We start from the raw sequence: 17,867 nt of genomic DNA on the forward strand, positions 1-17,867 counted from the left end.
GCAACTGCTACGAGATTTGAGCGGGGAGGTGGGGGAGCTTTCATGGCTGGTGGGGAAAAAGCCCTTGGCACTGAGGCTGTCACATGATATGCCAAGGGTCTTATTAGGGTGAGGACGGTAGACTGGGAGAAAGGCAGAGGGAGTCAGGTGCGACTTAGCAGAGGGATTGAGGGGACCCAGGCAGGATGATGGCGCTCAGCCCTGTCTCAGAGCGTGTGTGGTCAGAAGTACTTTCATCTGGCAGGCTGGAGACCCAAGCCCACCTTGGCCACTCACCAGATGGTTTGTAACTTGGGCAGATTATCGAGCAGGGCTTCATTTTCCTCATTTATGGAATTGGCCCAGTCACTGTGGGACTCTGACAAGTAACAGGTATGGAAGCATTTGACGTGGTGAATGAAGGCTTTGCCAGTGAGTCCCTATTCTGGCCACCACTCCCAGCAGTGAATGTGCTTCCTTGGTGCCTTCCCTAAGTAAGACTGAAACGATGAAGGTGAGGTCAGTGACCAACATTTCTTACTTCCACAAAGCTCCTTCATTTTGCCCCTCTCTTCCACTCCTCTGCCTCCACCCTTTCTCTATCCCTGCAGAGCTGCACACGCTGTCAGCAAACTCCTACCCCTTGATTCTCAAAATGAGAGAGTGGAAGAAAAAAGAGAAAGAGAAAAAGAAAGAAAGGGAAGGGAGGGAGGGAGGGAAGGAAGGAAGGAAAGGAAGGGAGGGAGGCGAAAGAGAAACTCCTACCCCTGCAGGCACAGCGATATGCACCTTTAGTCCCAGCTACTCGAGAGGCTGAGGCAGGAGGATCCCTTGAGACCAGGAGTTCTGGGCTGTAGTGTGCTCTGCTGTTCAGATATCTGCACCAAGTTCAGCATCAATATGGTGACCTCCCAGGAGCAGGGGATCCCCAGGTTGCCTAAGAAGGGGTGAACTGGCCCAGGTCAGAAAGAGAGCAGCTGAAAACTCCCATGCTGATTGATCAGTAGTGGGATTGTGCCTGTGAATAGCTACTGCACTCCTGCCTAGGCAACAGAGACCCTGTCTCTATTTTAGAAAAAGCAGAAACTCCTACCCCTAACTAGCCCCACAGGTAAGCCTCTACTCTGCTGCTGTTGGGGAGGTTTGCTTTTGCTACTATGATTGGCTCCCTTGGCACCATCCACACTGAAGCGGGGCAGCTCAGGTCAGACCAGGGGACCCTGTGCCAGGGGTACAGCTCTGTGTCTTGGCAGGGCCACTGGGGAGGAGGGAAGGAGGGATGACCCAGGCATCTCAAAGCTCATAGCCCAGAGGTGACAGAAAAAGCCTTGGAAGGAGGGGGAAGAGCGATGAGGAAGAGTCAGGTGATAAAGGAGGCCACAGAAGCCAGAGAGAACTGAGTGCCACCAGGCCTGGGATTTGGAGTCTAGGGGGGAAAAAGGTCATGGCTTGCGGGAAAATCGGGCTGCTCAGAATGAGGCCGTAATACAGAGGGGCCTCAGCAGACAGACGGCTCGTGCTTGCTTTGCAGTATTGGTCCCGTGGTGGTGCTGGTGGCTCTCAAAGCAGGGGCCTGCCTGCTAAGCCATGGCTGCCCTTTGGAGCAGAGTCCAGACAGGCGGCAGCAGCAGGCGGGGGCCACCGAGGGCCCAGACACATTGGGGTTGCTGCAGCTTGTCACTTGGGTGCCTCTCCACCTTTGAACCAGAGATTATAGCCTTTTATTGGCCCAGGCCCAATATTCTTGAGCTCGCTCTCAAGTGCCAGAGTTTTTTGCCCTTCTCTAGACTTTCCTGCTCTTTATTTTATCCTTCTTCAGCAGAAACTCAAACCACTTCCTGCTGTGGGGTCCAGTAGCCAGCCCAGCATGCAGTGCACGTAGGGACAGACGATAGGACTGACTTACTGCGCTGCTTCTGCCTCGAGGCCTCCTCCCTGGACTAAGCCATAGGCTATGCCTTGAACTTACTGCCCTTGAAGCAGGAGTGGTGGGGAACAAACCTCTCGAACACCAAACTGAGGAAGCGGCTTTTTACTCAGCAGGGAGCTGCAGGGGGCTACAGCCTCATTCACCAAGCTCCCCAAGCTGCAGCTTCTCTCCCCTTTTATAGGCTTACAATGCTGAAGGGGAAACTGAGGCAGAACTATGTCATTGCCCATTTGCTGGACATCCAACCTTACAATCTTTTGGCTTCATTGATTTGCTAATTCATATGCAGCATGAGTGGGGACCAGGAGGGGAAGGGGCTTACAGAGACAAGACAAAAGCAACAAGCTGTTTGTTGGCAGAGGTGTTTCCAGGACGGAGCCTGGTCCGTGGAGACATGGGGGCATGAACCAGTGCCAGGCTCCAGCTGGCAGAGATAGCATTCATTTGCAGCTCTTTCAAGGTTAACAGATAGCAGAGACGCTGGGAACTAAAAAGGGAGTCATTTTCCCAGCTCTTTGGTATTTTATTTTTTTTCCTTTTTCACCCTCCTTTCCATCTGGAAGGGGGGAGGGAGGAGGTGAAATTGAAGGAGACGATGGGGGGTCTCCCCTCTCACCCTCATCAACCCCTGGGCATCCTACTCAGTCACCTTGCCAATCTCCCATGGGGTACCTTCCTGCTCATCTGCGATGGAAAAAGTCTCCAATTCTTTTTTTTTTCTTACAGAGTCTCACTGTCTCCCAGGCTGGAGTGCAGTGGCACAACCTCAACTCACTGCAACCTCTGCCTCCCAAGAGATTCTCCTGTCTCAGCCTCCCAAATAGTTGGGATTACAGGTACCCGCCACCAAGCCCAGCTAATTTTTGTATTTTTAGTAGAGACAGGGTTTCACCATATTGGTCAGGCTGGTCTCAAACTCCTGACCTCAGGTGATCCATCCGCCTTAGCTTCCCAAAGTGCTGGGATTACAAGCATGAGCCACCACATCCACCCTTTTTTTTTTTTTTAAGAGATGGAGTGCAATGGGACGATCTTGGCTCACCACAACCTCCACCTCCCAGGTTCAAGCAATTCTCCTGCCTCAGCCTCCCAAGTAGCTGGGGTTACAGGCACATGTACCACCATAGCTGGCTAATTTTGTAATTTTTAGTAGAGACGGGGTTTCTCCACGTTGGTCAGGCTGGTCTCGAACTCCTGACCTCAGGTGATGCACCCGACTCAGCCTCCAAAAGTGGTGTTATTACAGGCATGAGCCATCTCGCCCAGGCTGGAGTGCAGTGGTGTGATCTTTGCCTCACTGCAATCTCCATCTCCCGGGTTCAAGTGATTCTCCTACCTCAGCCCTAAGTAGTTGGGACTACAAGCGCCCACCACCACGCCTGGCTAATTTTTATATTTTTAGTAGAGATGGGGTCTCACCATGTTGGCCAGGCTGGTCTGGAACTCCTGACCTTAGGTGATCCACCTGCCTCAGCCTCAGCCTCCCAAAGCACTGGGATTACAGGCGTGAGCCACCACGCCTAGCCTACAGCAATTCTTAAGGAAGAACATACCAGCTTTGGCCTTGAAACTCTCCTGTGTTGCCCTCCTCAGCACACATCTCACCCTACCCTGAGACTCAGGCCTGCTTGATTTGCCCAAATCCAAGTGAAAAGCTCTGACTTCAAGCACAGTCCAGTATTCTGTCACCAGCACCAGGAACGATGTGAACCTTTCCCTCAGGACCATCCATCCTAGAGGGCAGACAGTTTGCCTCATTTCTAAGATAACTCAGGGGACAGAAGTTCACTACCCTAACCCCATTGTGAGGCCATCCTCACAGCCGTGACTCCTTCTATTCCTACAGCTGGCTTGGGACCTTGGCTTGTCAAGATTAAATAGTCAGCCCCCACCTCCCCAAAAACAAAACCAAGCAAAGACCACATACTGATTCCATTTTTTCTTCTGAGACAGAGAGCAGTGAGTGGCACAATCTTGGCTCACTGCCACCTCTGCCTTCTGGGTTCAAGCGATTCTCCTGCCTCAGCCTCCCAAGTGGCTGGGACTACAGGCATGCGCCACCATACCCGGCTAATTTTTTTTTTTTTTTTTTGAGACGGAGTTTCGCTCTTGATACCCAGGCTGGAGCGCAATGGCGCGATCTCGGCTCACCGCAATCTCCGCCTCCTGGGTTCAGGCAATTCTCCTGCCTCAGCCTCCTGAGTAGCTGGGATTACAGGCACGCGCCACCATGCCCAGCTAATTTTTTGTATTAGTAGAGACGGGGTTTCACCATGTTGACCAGGATGGTCTCGATCTCTTGACCTCGTGATCCACCCGCCTCGGCCTCCCAAAGTGCTGGGATTACAGGCTTGAGCCACCGCGCCCGGCCAAATTTTTTGTATTTTCAGTAGAGATGGGGTTTCACCATGTTAGCCAGGATAGTCGCAATCTCCTGACTTCATGACCCACCCACCTCAGCCTCCCAAGGTGCTGGGATTACAGGCGTGAGCCACCATGCCCAGCCATACTGATTCCACTTACATAAAACGTCCCCAATAGGCAGATGTCTATAAAGACAGAAAGTAGATGAGTGGTTGCCTAGGGCTGAAGAGATTGAGGATGACTGCTAAAGGGTGTAAGGTTTTTTTTGGGGGGGTATCAAAAATGTTCCAAAATGGTGGCAATAGTTGCACAATTCCATAAATACACTAAAAAAGCACTGTATACTTTAAATAGGGAACTGTATCTCAATAAACCTATTGCCAAAAACAAAAACCAAAAGCTGATGCTCAGAGCTTTCCAATGTCTCTACTGGGTCCTTGCTGAAGGGGAAAAGCAACAGTTTGAAGGCTTAGAGTAGCCAATACTGACTGCCTTTTAGTGGACATTTACATTTTATAACCATGTTATCTGAACCCATTTCCCACGCTTGGGAAACTCCCCACCACAAATCTACACAGAAGATAGGGCCTGCCTCCTACCCTATAAAAGACTTTGTTGCCTATCCCAATACGTGGCACACTAAAAAAAGTAGTTCTAGGCTACCTACAAATCCCACACAAAAGCAGAATAAGGCCAGGAGCAGCAGTGGCTCTCGCCTGTAATCCCAGCATTTTGGGAGTCCAAGGCAGGCAGATCACTTGAGGCCCGGAGTTTAAGACCAGCCTAGCCAAAGTGGCAAAACTCCATCTCTACTAAAAATACAAAAGAAATTATTAGCCAGGCGTGGTGGTGGATGGCTGTCATCCCAGCTACTCAGCAGGCTGGGGCACAAGTATCACTTAAACCTGGGAGGTGGAGGTTGCAGTGAGCCGAGATCGCACTACTGCACTCCAGCCTGGATGACAGAGCAAGACTCTGTGTCAGGGGAAAAAGAAAACAAAACAAAAACCCACAAAAAGCAGAATAATAAAAAGATGAGTAACGAGAATGTTTATGAAGTGGCTCCTACATAATGTCCCAGCCCTGAGAGTCATGGACAGACCTCCATAGTCTTCACTGGTCCCTCTTCTTCAGGATCAGAATCCCTGTTTTAAGGCAAGGATGAAAGAACACAAGGACACAATGAACCAGATCCAAGCTGAGGCCACGTGGCATGGCAGAAAGCTGAACTATTCTTCTTGTCTAGCCCCAGGAGCCGTCCAAGAGGCCTTTAGTCTTCTCTGAGGCAGTGAAATTCAAGGGCAGCTGTGATCCTTGCCCTTGAACAGAAAGGAGCCGAGGCCAAAACTGCCCTCACAGATCCGTGTCTCCCTGGGGCAGTGGCAGAGCAGCGGATAGCTCCTTATTGTTCTTTGTGCAAAGGGAGATGTCGCCTGTCCTTGCCTGCATTTCGTCGCCTCTTTCGACTCAAGAAGCTCTCCAGTTTCTTGCTGCGTTTCAGCTCCTTGAACTTCTCAGCTAGTGCTAACTGGCGCTGCTCAGCTAAATGACAGGGAGAATAAAAGACGGTGAGCAAAGAAGGAAGTTCCTATCCTTTCCCAAACCAGGTCAGTAAATCCAAGCCACATGCTGGGATACATAAGTTGTTTAAAGCTCACTGGTGCCTTTTTTTTTTCTTTGAAACAGAGTCTTACTCTGTCACCCAGGCTGGAGTGCAGTGGTGTGATCTTGGCTCACTGCAACCTCTGTCTTCTGGTTTCAAGCAATTCTCCTGCCTCAGCTTCCCAAGTAGCTGGGGTTACCGATGCGCCCCACTGCGACCAACTAATTTTTGTGTTTTTAGTAGAGACGGGGTTTCACCATGTTAGCCAGGCTGGTCTTGAACTCCCGACCTCCAGTGATCCACCCTCCTTGGCCTAAAGTGCTGGGATTACAGGCATGAGCCACAGCACTCAGCCCAACTGGTGGCTTTTTATATGATCTCAGTCCTACTCAATTCGACCAACTATGAACACCTTCTATGTGCCTGTCCCTCTGTGTGTGTGTGTGTGTGTGTGTGTGTGTGTGTGTGTGTGTGTCTATGTGCCTGGCCCATCATGTGAGTGTGTGTGTGTGTGTGCGTGTGTGTGGTGCAAAGTAGGGAGTGTAGACCAAGACATAAAAGTGACAATCGCTGCCATATGTGTGTGTGTGTGGTGGTGGTGGGTGTGTTGTGTGTGTGTGTGTGTTGCGAAGAAGGTAGTGTAGACCAAGAGATAAAAGTGACAATCGCTGCCATGATCTAATGAGGGATACAAGACTGGTCACAAATAATTCCTCCCTATTATTTCTACTTTCCTCCGTTACCATGAAATCCAGCCTTCAGGGGCTCAGGGACACCTCAACACAGGACTCTGCCACTATGGCCCCCGCACCCCCATCCTGGTTAGCAATAGTTGTGCCCAACTCACATTTCTTCAGGAAGTATGGCCGATGGCCCTGTTGGGCCTGAGCCCGACGTTCCTGCTTCAGGGCCAGGTGCAGCTCCTGCTGTTGCTTTCGTTCCTGCTGTGCCATTTCTTGCTGGTCCTGAGGAGCGAAGACGAGATGGGTGAATAGGAGGGGCTGTGAGCATCTCCCCACCTTTCACTGCTTTCATTAGCCAGACAGCTATTACCCACTCACCATTCGGTGAAGCAGTTCCTGCAGTTTCTCATGCTCCTCTCCTGAACGGTGCTTCTTCAACTGTTTTTTCACAAGCTCCACATTGGAAAATGAGTATCGCGGTTAGCATTCTGCAAATGTTAGCTGAAATTTTACGTAACGCATCATCCTAAGGAGTTCACACATATTAACTTGATAACACCAAGACAGTATAACTGTTCGTTTGTTTGTTTGTTCTGAGACAGAGTCTTACTCTGCCCCCAGGTTGGAGTGCAGTTGCGCAGTCTTGCCTCACTGCAACCTCTGTCTCCAGGGCACAAGCGGTTCTCATATCTCAGTCTCCTGAGTAGCTGGGACTACAGGCATGCACCACCACACTTGGTTAATTTTTTTCTTTTTTTAAAAGACAGGGTTTCACCATGTTGGTCAGGCTGGTCTTGAACTCCCGACCTCAGGTGATCTGTCCGCCTTGGCCTCCAAAGTGCTTGGATTACAAGCGCGAGCCACCATGCCTGGCCTTAATTTTTGTATTTTTAATAGAGACAGGGTTTCACCATGTTGGCCAGGCTGGTGTTGAATTGCTGGCCTCAAGTGATCTGCCCACCTCAGTCCCCCAAAGTGCTGGATTACAGGCATGAGCCACTGCACCCGGCCTCTAAGACAGTAATTATTATTTTCTTTCTTATGATTAGAAAACTAAAGCATAGAAAGAGTAAGTAAAATGCCAATAGTCACACAGCTAGTAAACTGATGAGCCAGGATTTGAATATGAACTGAATTAGAGAGAGTTAAATCTGCCCACCACTATACTTCCCGCTCACCCTGCCCAACTCTCTAAACTGTGCCCTGATTTCCACCCCACAAAAGTCCCCTTGAACCAGTCTCAAGCTGTATACCTCTTTCTCTTTCGCTCGGATGTCATTCAAGAATTGATATGTTTTGTCAAACACCTCAGGATTATATTCACCTGACAGATCATCAAAGCGAGGGTCCCGGGCTACCTTTGGAGAGAATACAAAGAATATAAAACAGAACTGTTTGGTCTCCTTTCACTGAGAAAAAGTGCTTCCTGTCTCGTCCTCACTGTTTTTTCTTTTTTTGTGACAGAGTCTCACTCTGTCTTCCAGGCTGGAGGGCTGTGGCATGATCTTGGCTCACTGCAATCTCCACTTCCCAGGTTCAAGCGATTCTCATGCCTCAGCCTTCCAAGCAGCTGGGACTACCAGCACACACCACCATGCCGAGCTAATTTTTGTATTTTTAGTAGAGACAGGGTTTCGCCATGTTGGCCAAGCTGGTCTTGGAACTCCTGACCACCTCGGCCTCCCAAAGTGCTGGGATTACAGGTGTGAGCCACCTCGCCTGGCCTTCTTTCTCACCTTTTTACTGATGGGAACAACCTGACGTAAAAATGGTACTCGGATCTTGGCTGACATTTCCAGAGGCCTGCGGAGAAATTAAAGGCCAAGTCAAGAGGACTCCAGTGTTGGTCAAAGGCTTCCCACCTGCCACCCACGACAACATACACCTACTCAAGGTCCCAGTTATCTTCCAACTACTAGGGCAAGCCTTGCTTACCTGTGCTTATCTGCAACACGTGCATTTTGAATAGGTGGTCTAGGACTGTGCTTCTTAGGGCTGTTTCCGGCTACCAATTGTTTGTATGCCTTAGTCCCCACTTGGCTCTGCAATTCCAACAGCTCCTCAAATGACATGTTAGATGTGCCTGTGGAAATGGGGAGGGACATAAAACTCAGTTCATCATGTCCCACTGCAGAAAAGACATCTTCCCATACCCATTCCTTAGCTAGCTAATCCTTTCTAATACCCCATCAGACCAATCATTATTACAAGTCCTAGGCAGTACAGGCTGTAAGAGGGTTATACCGACACCTAACTCTCCAACTATTTCAGCGACCTGAGGCCTCATCTTGCTAAGGAAGGTGTATATGTAAGGTCAAAGGTGGACCAAACCATATCCCTTTCTTTTTCCACTCTCTCTTTTACTCATTCACAGGTTTCTTCACAAGGGCCTCTCTGCCTCCCTTGCTCAGTTACCATTGCCAGTGTCCCAGTCCATACTCTCAGCATCTCTCACTTCAATCACTGCTCTAGCCTCCTAGTCTCCCAACCTGCAGTCTCACTCCTCTCAAAGCTATGCGCCCCAATTCAGCCTGAGAGAGGCATCGAAAATAAAATCAGATCTTGCCACTCCCACATATATTTCAGGACAGGTTACTCCCATAAGCAAAAGTCCCCAATAGATTCCATCTTGCCCACAGTAAAAGCCATGTACCTTACAACAGCCTGAAAGCCCCCAAGTGACATGGCCTGTCATGTCTCTAATCTCATCTACTCACCTCCTTCTCACTCCAGTCAACAGGTCTCCTAGCAGTATGTTCCCACCTCAGTTCCTCTGCCTATGATGCTGCCTCTGCTTGGTACACTCCCCCCAGACCTATGTACAGCTCCCTCCTCAGCTCCTTCAAGCCTTTGTTGAAATCACCTTCCCAAAGAGGCCTTTTCTAAGTTATTTAAAATTGCAACCCCTTGGCCAAGTGCAGTGGCTCACACCTGTAATCCCAGCACTTTGGGAGGCAGAGGCGGGAGGATCACCTGAGGTCAGGAGTTCAAGACCAGACTGGCCATCATGGTCAAACCCTGTCTCTACAAAAATACAAAAATTAGCCGGGCATGGTGGTGCTTGCCTGTAATCCCAGCTACTCGGGAGGCTGAGGCAGGAGAATCGCTTTAACCTGGGAGGCAGAGGTTGCAGTGAGCAGAGATCACGCCATTGCACTCCAGCCTGGGCGACTGAGGGAGTCTCAAAAACAAAATAAAAACTGCAACTCCTCCTCAGTTTTATTTTTTCTCCATGTCCTCTATCACCTTAAAAAAATCGAGATACAATTCATATTCCACAAAATCCACCCCTCTAAAGTCTACAATTAAGTGTTTTATTGCCTTTTAATGTAATAATTTACTTGTCTGCCTTAAATTTTATTTTTTAAAAAGGACTCACTCTGTTGCCCAGGCTGGAGTGCAGTGGCCTAATCACTGTTCACAGCAGCCTCGACCTCCTGGACTCAAACTATCCTCATGCCTCAGCCTCCTCAGTAGCTGGGACTACAGACGTGGGCCACCACACCTGGCTAATTTTTTTGATTTTTTAGTAAAGAAGAGGTTTCACTATGTTGCCCAGACCGGTCTTGAACTCCGGGGCTCAAGTGATTCTCCCACTTCAGCCTCCCCTGGTGCTGGGATTACAGGTGTGAGTCACCACACTCGGCCAGGACTGGAGTGTTTGACTACTTTATTCACAGCTCTATCTCCAGCAGCCAGAACTGTGCCTTAACAAAAAGTCTGCAGAATTTGCCAGGTGCAGTAGCTCATGCCTGTAATCTTTGGGAGGCTGAGGCGGGTGGATCACTTGAGACCAGGAATTCGAGACCAGCCCTGGCACCTGGTAATATCGTGAGACCTTGTTTCTACAAAGAAAACAACAACAACAACAGCAACAACAGCAACAACAACAAAAACAACCCAGGCGTGCCTCACGCACGCCTGTAGTCCCAGCTATTCCGGAGGCTGAGGTGGGAGGAACTCTTGGGCCCGAGAGAGTTCGACCGCAGTGAGCCGTGATCGCGCCACTACACTCCAGCCCGGGCAACAGAGATCGCGCCACTACACTCCAGCCCGGGCAACAGAGAGAGACTTTGTTTCAAATTTTAAAAAATTAATTTAAATTTTAAAGACTACAGAATTTGCTTAATTCTGACCTACTAAGTCTTCAGCAAACATGCATGCCTTTTCCTGCCTCCGTGCTATCGCACATGCTTTCCCTATTGCCGAAAACTCTCATCCTGCCATGAAGAAACTTAGAATGTCCTAATCCCGGAAACATCTTTCACTCCCACTTTCCACTGCACTGGGGGCGCCCCCAGCGTCTGCCTCTCAGAGAACTTGGCAGTCTTACCGGTGCCCAGGGCCCAGCCTGGGAGTCCCTCTCCCCACCCCAACCCGCCCTGCCCCGTGCCCTCACCCCTCAGCAGGTCGCGGGCCGCGAACCCGGGCTCCAGGCCCCCGCCATCCTCCCCGTGGTCCCGGGCCCCACGGGGACGTCGGACCCCGGGCCCGAAACGGCGATTGGCTCCCGGCATCTGCGGAGGTAGCGCTCGGAAGACTAATGGCACCGCTTCCGCTTCCGCCAGCTTCTGCCCCGCCTCTTCCGGCGTTCCCCGGAGGCCGTCCCAACGTGGTGACGAATGGGCTGAAAACAGACTGCGCGGCCAGCGGCTTGGGAGCCGGGCCCAAAGGGTAGCCCGCTCCGGAGAGATTGTCGCAACCGTCTACTCGAGTCGCAGGGCGCTGGGTTCCACGCCCGAGAAGCTTGGCCCAAGCCTTGGTGGCATTTGGTTTCCTAATACCCTTGGCTGAGAAGCCAGAACCTTAGGGTGCTAGTCCTCAGCACCCTGCCCCCACTGCAAACTCCAGCCCTCTCCACCATATTCCACAAAAACACACGGACACGTTTTAGAGGTTTTAATTCATTTTTATAAAATCTGAGCTGGCTGAGCTTCAGGGTACAGCGACAGCTCAAGGAAGGGTGGGATTATCTGCTGGTCCCCACCTCCCCAAGTCGGGGAGAAGGAGGTCTCATGCCAAAAGCTGCAACTCCTTTCAGCTCCCAGTCAAGGCTCAAGGCTCAAGCAGGAGGAGGGGATAGGCGAAGTGGGAGGGGGAAGCTCCTGAGGCTCAGACACTGCTTGCTTCTCCCTTCTCCCCATTCCCTTCCCTTCCCAGCAGAACCTGGCTGGCCCGGGGCAGAGCCGAGACCCAGGAGCAGCTGAAGGGAGGTGGATGGGGACAGAGCACCAAGGGGAAGGGGCCCTCGGCCCAAGGGGGGAGGAACCTGGCCCCCACCCCCCTACAGCTCCCCACTGAATTCACAGTACAAAGAACACCTCTCGCCCAACAACTCCACATAGAGGTATACCAAGTCCAGGGTCCAAAGGAGCAGGTGGGTGACAGAGGGGCAAGGGCAGTGAAGATGACAGCAGGCTCAGGAGGGGAGGTGGCAGAAACTTCCTCCTACCCATGGGAGGAGACGATGGGGCGACTGATATTGCTGTTGGTGGTCATGGCATTCAGCTCCCACCTGGAAGGCCAACAATAACAGACAGACAGAAGAGAGAGCCCTCAGCCCAAGCCCAGAGATGCTTGAACCAAGCCATAAACACACCAGTCCCTCTAAATTCCTAAAGCTCAACCATCCACAGCCACCTCTTACTTAGAGACCTACTAGGTTTAACAATCAGAACCACCCACTACCAAATCCAACACCACCCACTCCTCTACCTCCAAGCTCATATGGATTTCCTGTTTATGTACATATATATATATATATATATATATATGCATATTCTAGTGTCCAGGCACTTGAGATCAGTGTATACATGTCAGTCAACATCCCAACCTGCCTTTCCTGCTGTTTAGAGCCAACCAGGCAGCACCTCCACCTTACCCTCACCAGGAATGCCTCACCCCCACCAGAATACCCATTTTGGCTCTCAACTCTCATCCTTTTAAGGTCCTGACTCAGCTCTCCTATCCTTCCTGGGCCTTCCCTGCCAATCCCATCATATTATTTTTTTGAGAGTCTCATTCTGTCACCCAAGCCAGAGTGCAGTGGTGTACTGGCAGAATCTCGACTCACTGCAACCCCTGCCTCCCGGGTTGAAGCAATTCTCTGGCCTCAACTTTGAGAGTAGCTGAGACTACTGGTGGCTGCCACCACACCTGGCTAATTTTTGTTATTTTTAATAGAGACAGGGCTTCATCATGTTGGCCAGGCTGGTCTCGAACTCCTGACCTCAAGTGATTTGCCCACCTCAACCTCCAAAGTGCTGGGATTACAAGCGTGAGCCACCGTGCCCAACCAGCAAGAGTTAAACTATACAGATACAAAGAGAGGAAGTGTCTTAGAATAACCCAGACAGGAAAAATTATATACAAAGTAACATTTGGTGGTTAACTGGAACCTAAGAATGAAATTCAAAGGGAAGCAGCCAGAACTAGAACCAGTGTGATCCAGAGGCTCCTAAACTTGTCTTTACTTTGCAGCTAGGTTCTAAGATTTAATCAGTTGTTCTCAGCATGTTCACAAAAACAACTGTATAAGCTTAGGTCTCAGAAAGTGATGCTGCTGAGCTGGATTTTTTTCATATAATTTATTCTGCTGACAGTTTTATATGATGGCTGTCAATTCACCTCCTTTCATCTCATTTCCCACAAGTATACTACATCTCCAGAACAAAAACATTTGTCTCCTCCATACTGAGACCAAGCTAATCAGGTCACACCTGTGCTGCTCACTCACCCTCACCCAATCCCCCACTTCCAACCACTCACTGTACCTGATGTCATGGGGCAAACAGGACTGGTCCAGGTTATACTGAATCACGGCCAGTTTGCACAGAGTCTTCAGACTAGGGCCTTTAGGGGTGAAGTTGTAGAAAGGAGATGGTCAAAGCTGAGGAAAAGGTTCAGTCCTGGATATCACCACCCAAAGACAGGGACCTTGATGGCAGTAGCAATTCAGGAATAACTGTACTTACTAAAGTCCAAAATGTGTAAGTCAGAATGATCTATGAGGTCAAATTCATCTCCCAGGCCTTCCTCGGGAGACGGACTGTCGCGATCAAAAGAGATGAAAGTAGGATGAAAACTACTCACGAGACCCCCTTTTCAAATACCTCCCACTCTCTCATTAGTCACTTCCCTGAGCCCCTTCCCTCTCTCCTCCTAACCTGGTACCCCCAAAGAGGACAATCTTGTCACCAACAATACAGCAACACTGGCGCCGGCGGGGACATGGCCCCTTCCCCTTCGGTTCAATCCTTTTCCAGGTAAAGGACACTGAAGAAAAATTTATATGGAAGTTCAACACCTGTCTAGTCCAGGTATCTTCCCTGCCCCCATCCCCTCACCTCCTCAGGATTCTTTTCTTTTCCTCCCACCTCAATTGCTCCTTGTTCCTCCCCTAAAGGCAGTGCTCTTTACCAGGATTAAACTTCCAGAGGTCATGGAAATGCCGGTTCAACCTTGCATTATAGCCACCAAAGATGTACAGCTCCCCATTGTAGCCAACTGGAAGGAGAGAGGAATGGTCAAGAGTGTGAGGAGGGCAGGAAGGGAACTCCACAGGGAAGTAACAAACACTCACAGGCCGAGTGGCTCCGGCGCCCCTCAGGCAGCACTGGAGTCGGGGGACAGTCCAGCCAAGCCTCAGTTCTGGTGTCAAAGACGCGAATGCGATTGCAGTAAATCTCATTGTTGGAATGGAATGGCCCAAAGCGGTCGGCACGGCCCCCAAAGACATACATGTGACTTCCCAGCATCGTGGCTGAGTGGAAGTCCCTCCAGCGTGCAGGGTTGCCCTGGGCAGAGGCAGAAAGATGGTGGAGGGGTCAGCAAAAAGGCTAGAAGAGGATCTGCTCTGACTGAGATTCCTATGATTTCTTCAACGGAGGGTGGGGAGCTGGGAGAAAAAAGAAAGAGCAGACCTTTGTACAGATAAGAGTCCATGTCATGGTGCTGGTATCTAGCTTATGAATGTCATTGGAAAAGCAGTCCGCCTGAGTAGGAAGAGAAAAGGAGGAAGAAGAGAGGGAGGCAATGGTCACTCTCTGACCTTCCATCCCTCCCCTCAAAACCTGCAAACAAGCCAAAGCCTCCCATTTCATCACCCTAAATTGCTCTTCCTCTTTCTCAGTCCCACCCTAAACCTCTTAGTTTCTTCCCAGACCTACCAGCTGCTCGTAGCCGCCAAAAATGTACATGATCTTGCCCAGGACACAGGCTGAATGTCCATCCCTGGCCCCAGGAACTGTCCCTGACACTCGGGGTGTGAACCACTTGTGAGTATCTGAAGGAGATGAGAAAACGACTCAAGTAAGCACCCTCTATGACAGTCCCTCCTGAGCTCTGGGGTACTCTACTCCCCAAGACCCCCCCAACCCAAGCTTTTCTCAGGCACCCGAGGCAACATCGGAAGGACACAGCCCCTCTGAGATCCATACTCACTGACGTCAAAGGCATAGAGTACATTGCAGGCCCCTTCGGTGTCATTCCGCCCGCCCCAAAGGAAGACCGTGTCGTCGATGAGGACAGTTGAGTGTCCATACCGCATGTAGGGTACCACAGGAGCTTTCCCACGGATGGTAGGCTTCACCGGGGGCAGCTTTGTCCAACGCAAGGACACTGTGGGCATAGCTCTGCTCAGCCCTGGGAACCTCCCTCCAGATTGTCCACCTTTCCCCAAACCAGATATTCGTCCCCAATCCCCTTGGCCCCGGAGACCACAGCCAAACCTCATTCAGCAGCCCATTTCCCTCCCTGATGTGGGGACCCAGGAGACAGCTCCAGCATTGGCTTACCTGCATTGAAAATATGCACATCTATCTGACGCAGTGTCTCATAGTCTTCACCAGAGCAGTAACCCCCGAAGGAGTATACCCGATGCCCGACAGCCACTGCAGCATGGTTCACCCTGCGGGGCCCGCCCTCCAGGTGCACTGTCCACCGTAACATCCCCTGGGCCACTGATTACAGCAACATGCCCCCCCGGCACGGCCTGCTGCCTCTGCTACCTGCACACAAATTGGGGCCACAGGATCCTCAGGCAGGGCTTCTGCCCGGCTCACTGTGACTCTGCCCAGAACCAGCCTTTGCCTCCAAGTGTCACCCTGGTGGCCCTCCCACACTACCCCTCCACAGGGACACTAGTCACAGCTCAGGTGGCTAGCCCTGCCCCAAGGGAGCTGCCGAGGTCAGGGAGCTAGCCCTGGCCCAGTGTTCTCCAACAGTGAAGGGTGGGGCTGCCCCAACCTGATTGCCAGCTCAGAATCTGCTGATCATGGTCACTCCCTACTCGTGGCGGCTCCACTCTATCCCTGGCTTGGCACAAATTTCATGCCCCCTTCCCAAGCTGGGTATATTCTCTTGTCTCTGGCTCTGCTCTGCTTACTGCCACCTCTCTAAGAATCTCTTGTGTTCTTTAAGGTGGGGAAAGGGATCTCAAAATACTCACAGCTATTAATAGCTCAGCCAGCCTCAGACAGTCCATTGAAAGCTGGCATGAGTGCCTCAAAGCAGAAAAACTTTCAGGCTTTTAGAGTGAAACAATCCCCCTACCCATGATAGGGCGGGATTGATCCAGGACAGGGACCTCTATGTTACCATAGTTGGTTAGCCCCTCACAGGGAGCTCTTGTCAAGCTGAGTTGTCACCGGGGTCACCCAGGGCCCTCCACAGGCACAAGGAGTTCCTTTGACAGCTGTGCCTGGTATGCTTCTAGGACTTAAGCCAGGAAGGTATGTGTATGGTTAGGCTTGGGGGATGGGGATAGAGGAAGGGGTTTTCTCCTTCTGCCATTTCCCCATCCCTGCTATTGTGGTAGAGAACAAGTCATTTCCAGTAGAAAAGAGAGAGAACGCTCTTCCAAAACTTGGGTTCCTGAAAGGTGGAAAAGGGTGGAAGTGTGCCATGGAAAGGGGAAGGAAGGCAAAAATGTCCTTGTGCAGGACAAGAGAAAGATCCAGCATGAGTGGTCGTGGTCTCAAAGACAACCTGCCAACCTAGTGGAAGGTACATCTGAGGGTTTTTTCAGGCAAATCCTTGCAACTGACAACGCTTTTGCTGGCAGGCATCTCCTGAGTTTGGGTGGATCATCTGCTCCCTGTTTAAATAGCCCTGGCAGAGGGAAGGGCCAGGCAAAACCTCAGGCATAAAAGCAGCTCAAATAAGGGAGGCCCCTTGCAGGAAAGAGACATGGCTTTCGGCTGGCTTGCTAGTCCCACCCACCCAACCTCCCCCAATTCCACACCCCAAGCTTTAAATAGCCACAGGGCCCATCCTCAAATAGCCCCGGCAGGAAGCTACTCTCACTTCATTACTCCCGCTCTCCAAAATATCTTGGGTTTGGGCTTGTGGAGACTGTTAGGAGGTCGACGAGCTTAAGAATGGAAGTCTTCCATCCTCCCTTATATCCTCTATTCTTCCCTTCAGATATGTCAAAGTAAAGTAAAAAATGCACAGAAGAGATAAGCAACTCCACAAAGGTGGAGAAAAAACAAATTTGTTTCTCTTCCATAAGATAACTCAAATTCAAGTAGAGAACAAGCCCCCAGGGTCTGAGGGGCTCTTCTTATCCCTGGGTCTCCCCAATCCTCCGTCACCACCAAGCATTTTCAAGCTTTTTCTATTCCCTTAATTTATCTAACCCCCTGGTCTCTCGCATTTTTTTATTCCCCCTTTCTCGCCCTTCTCGATATCGTGAGAGCTTTGCAGTTTTCTCGTTTTTCCTTCTACCACTCCAAGCTCCACCCAACAGCCCTCCATTTTCCCACCTCCACCAAGGAAAGAAAAATTAACATGCACTGACCACGGATATCCCTCCCTGCATATGACTCTATCACTGTCTTCTTCCAGACATTCCAGACTCCCCTCCCCTTCCATTATGCTCAGCTTCCCTGTTTTCATAGCCGTCTTCCTTCCAGTTTCTTTCAGTGCTTCCTCCAGTCACCAGGTCTCTCCTACCCACCTCCTCGCCATCCTCCCCTAGCCTCGCTTTCCCCATTAACACTCTCCTTTCCCATCATCCCCCTAGCTCCCTCCCCACCCCCACCACCTCATCACTCTCAGCCCCTCCCCCGCGACTCCAGCTATAGACAGGGCGTCCTCAGCCCCCCAGTTCTTCCTTGCCCTTCCACCCATCCCAGGCTACCTGCCAGGCCGGGCCGGGGCGGGGCCGCGGGTCTTCGTGCTGCCTGCAGCCTAGAACCCGTTGCGCGCCAACCGCCGCCTTAGTCCCCAACGAGATAAACACAGCCAAGCTCGGTTCTTCCGGCGGGCAGCTGTGCGCGCACGTGCAGTCGCAGTTAAGTGCCCG

General features: G+C 51.0%; 2 protein-coding genes across 4 annotated transcripts; both read right to left on the reverse strand.

Annotated features, from left to right (window-relative positions):
- Positions 1–1,996: 1,996 nt before the first annotated feature.
- On the reverse strand, positions 1,997–11,108 carry RRP36 (ribosomal RNA processing 36). 2 transcript variants are annotated; one of them, XM_012448695.2, is made up of 7 exons: positions 10,959–11,108; positions 8,495–8,642; positions 8,296–8,362; positions 7,813–7,917; positions 6,938–7,012; positions 6,724–6,841; positions 1,997–5,815 (listed from the first exon to the last, which is right to left on the reverse strand). In XM_012448695.2, exons 1-7 carry the CDS (start codon positions 11,074–11,076, stop codon positions 5,676–5,678), a joined length of 771 nt encoding a protein of 256 aa, XP_012304118.1. In that variant the 5' UTR covers positions 11,077–11,108; the 3' UTR covers positions 1,997–5,675. The 2 variants fall into 2 exon arrangements, with proteins under 2 accessions (XP_012304118.1, XP_064217107.1); XM_064361037.1 differs by lacking the exon at positions 10,959–11,108 and adding an exon at positions 9,277–9,393.
- Positions 11,109–11,443: 335 nt separating this feature from the next.
- Positions 11,444–17,803, reverse strand: KLHDC3 (kelch domain containing 3). 2 transcript variants are annotated; one of them, XM_012448690.2, is made up of 11 exons: positions 17,703–17,803; positions 15,355–15,567; positions 15,002–15,178; positions 14,728–14,843; positions 14,482–14,553; positions 14,142–14,355; positions 13,979–14,065; positions 13,726–13,834; positions 13,534–13,607; positions 13,333–13,411; positions 11,444–12,074 (listed from the first exon to the last, which is right to left on the reverse strand). In XM_012448690.2, exons 2-11 carry the CDS (start codon positions 15,506–15,508, stop codon positions 12,008–12,010), a joined length of 1,149 nt encoding a protein of 382 aa, XP_012304113.1. In that variant the 5' UTR covers positions 15,509–15,567; positions 17,703–17,803; the 3' UTR covers positions 11,444–12,007. The 2 variants fall into 2 exon arrangements, with proteins under 2 accessions (XP_012304113.1, XP_064217106.1); XM_064361036.1 differs by lacking the exon at positions 17,703–17,803 and adding an exon at positions 17,361–17,448.
- Between the last annotated feature and the right edge of the window lie 64 nt (positions 17,804–17,867).

This window comes from Aotus nancymaae, unplaced genomic scaffold (genome assembly GCF_030222135.1).
Source record: "Aotus nancymaae isolate 86718 unplaced genomic scaffold, 86718_ANA_hifiasm-v0.15.2.pri h1tg000040l, whole genome shotgun sequence".
Taxonomy (NCBI): Eukaryota; Metazoa; Chordata; class Mammalia; order Primates; family Aotidae; genus Aotus; species Aotus nancymaae.

Coding starts and splice junctions, on each gene's coding strand:
- RRP36 (XM_012448695.2), bottom strand. CDS start 11,076: ATGCCGGGAGCCAATCGCCGTTTCGGGCCCGGGGTCCGACGTCCCCGT. Junction 7,918..8,295: donor TTGTTCCCATCAGTAAAAAG/GTGAGAAAGAAG, acceptor TTCTCTCCAAAG/GTAGCCCGGGACCCTCGCTT. Junction 5,816..6,723: donor GCCATACTTCCTGAAGAAAT/GTGAGTTGGGCA, acceptor CCTGTCATTTAG/CTGAGCAGCGCCAGTTAGCA.
- KLHDC3 (XM_012448690.2), bottom strand. CDS start 15,508: ATGTTACGGTGGACAGTGCACCTGGAGGGCGGGCCCCGCAGGGTGAAC. Junction 14,554..14,727: donor TTGGCGGCTACGAGCAGCTG/GTAGGTCTGGGA, acceptor CTTCCTACTCAG/GCGGACTGCTTTTCCAATGA. Junction 14,356..14,481: donor GGACTCTTATCTGTACAAAG/GTCTGCTCTTTC, acceptor GCCTCTGCCCAG/GGCAACCCTGCACGCTGGAG.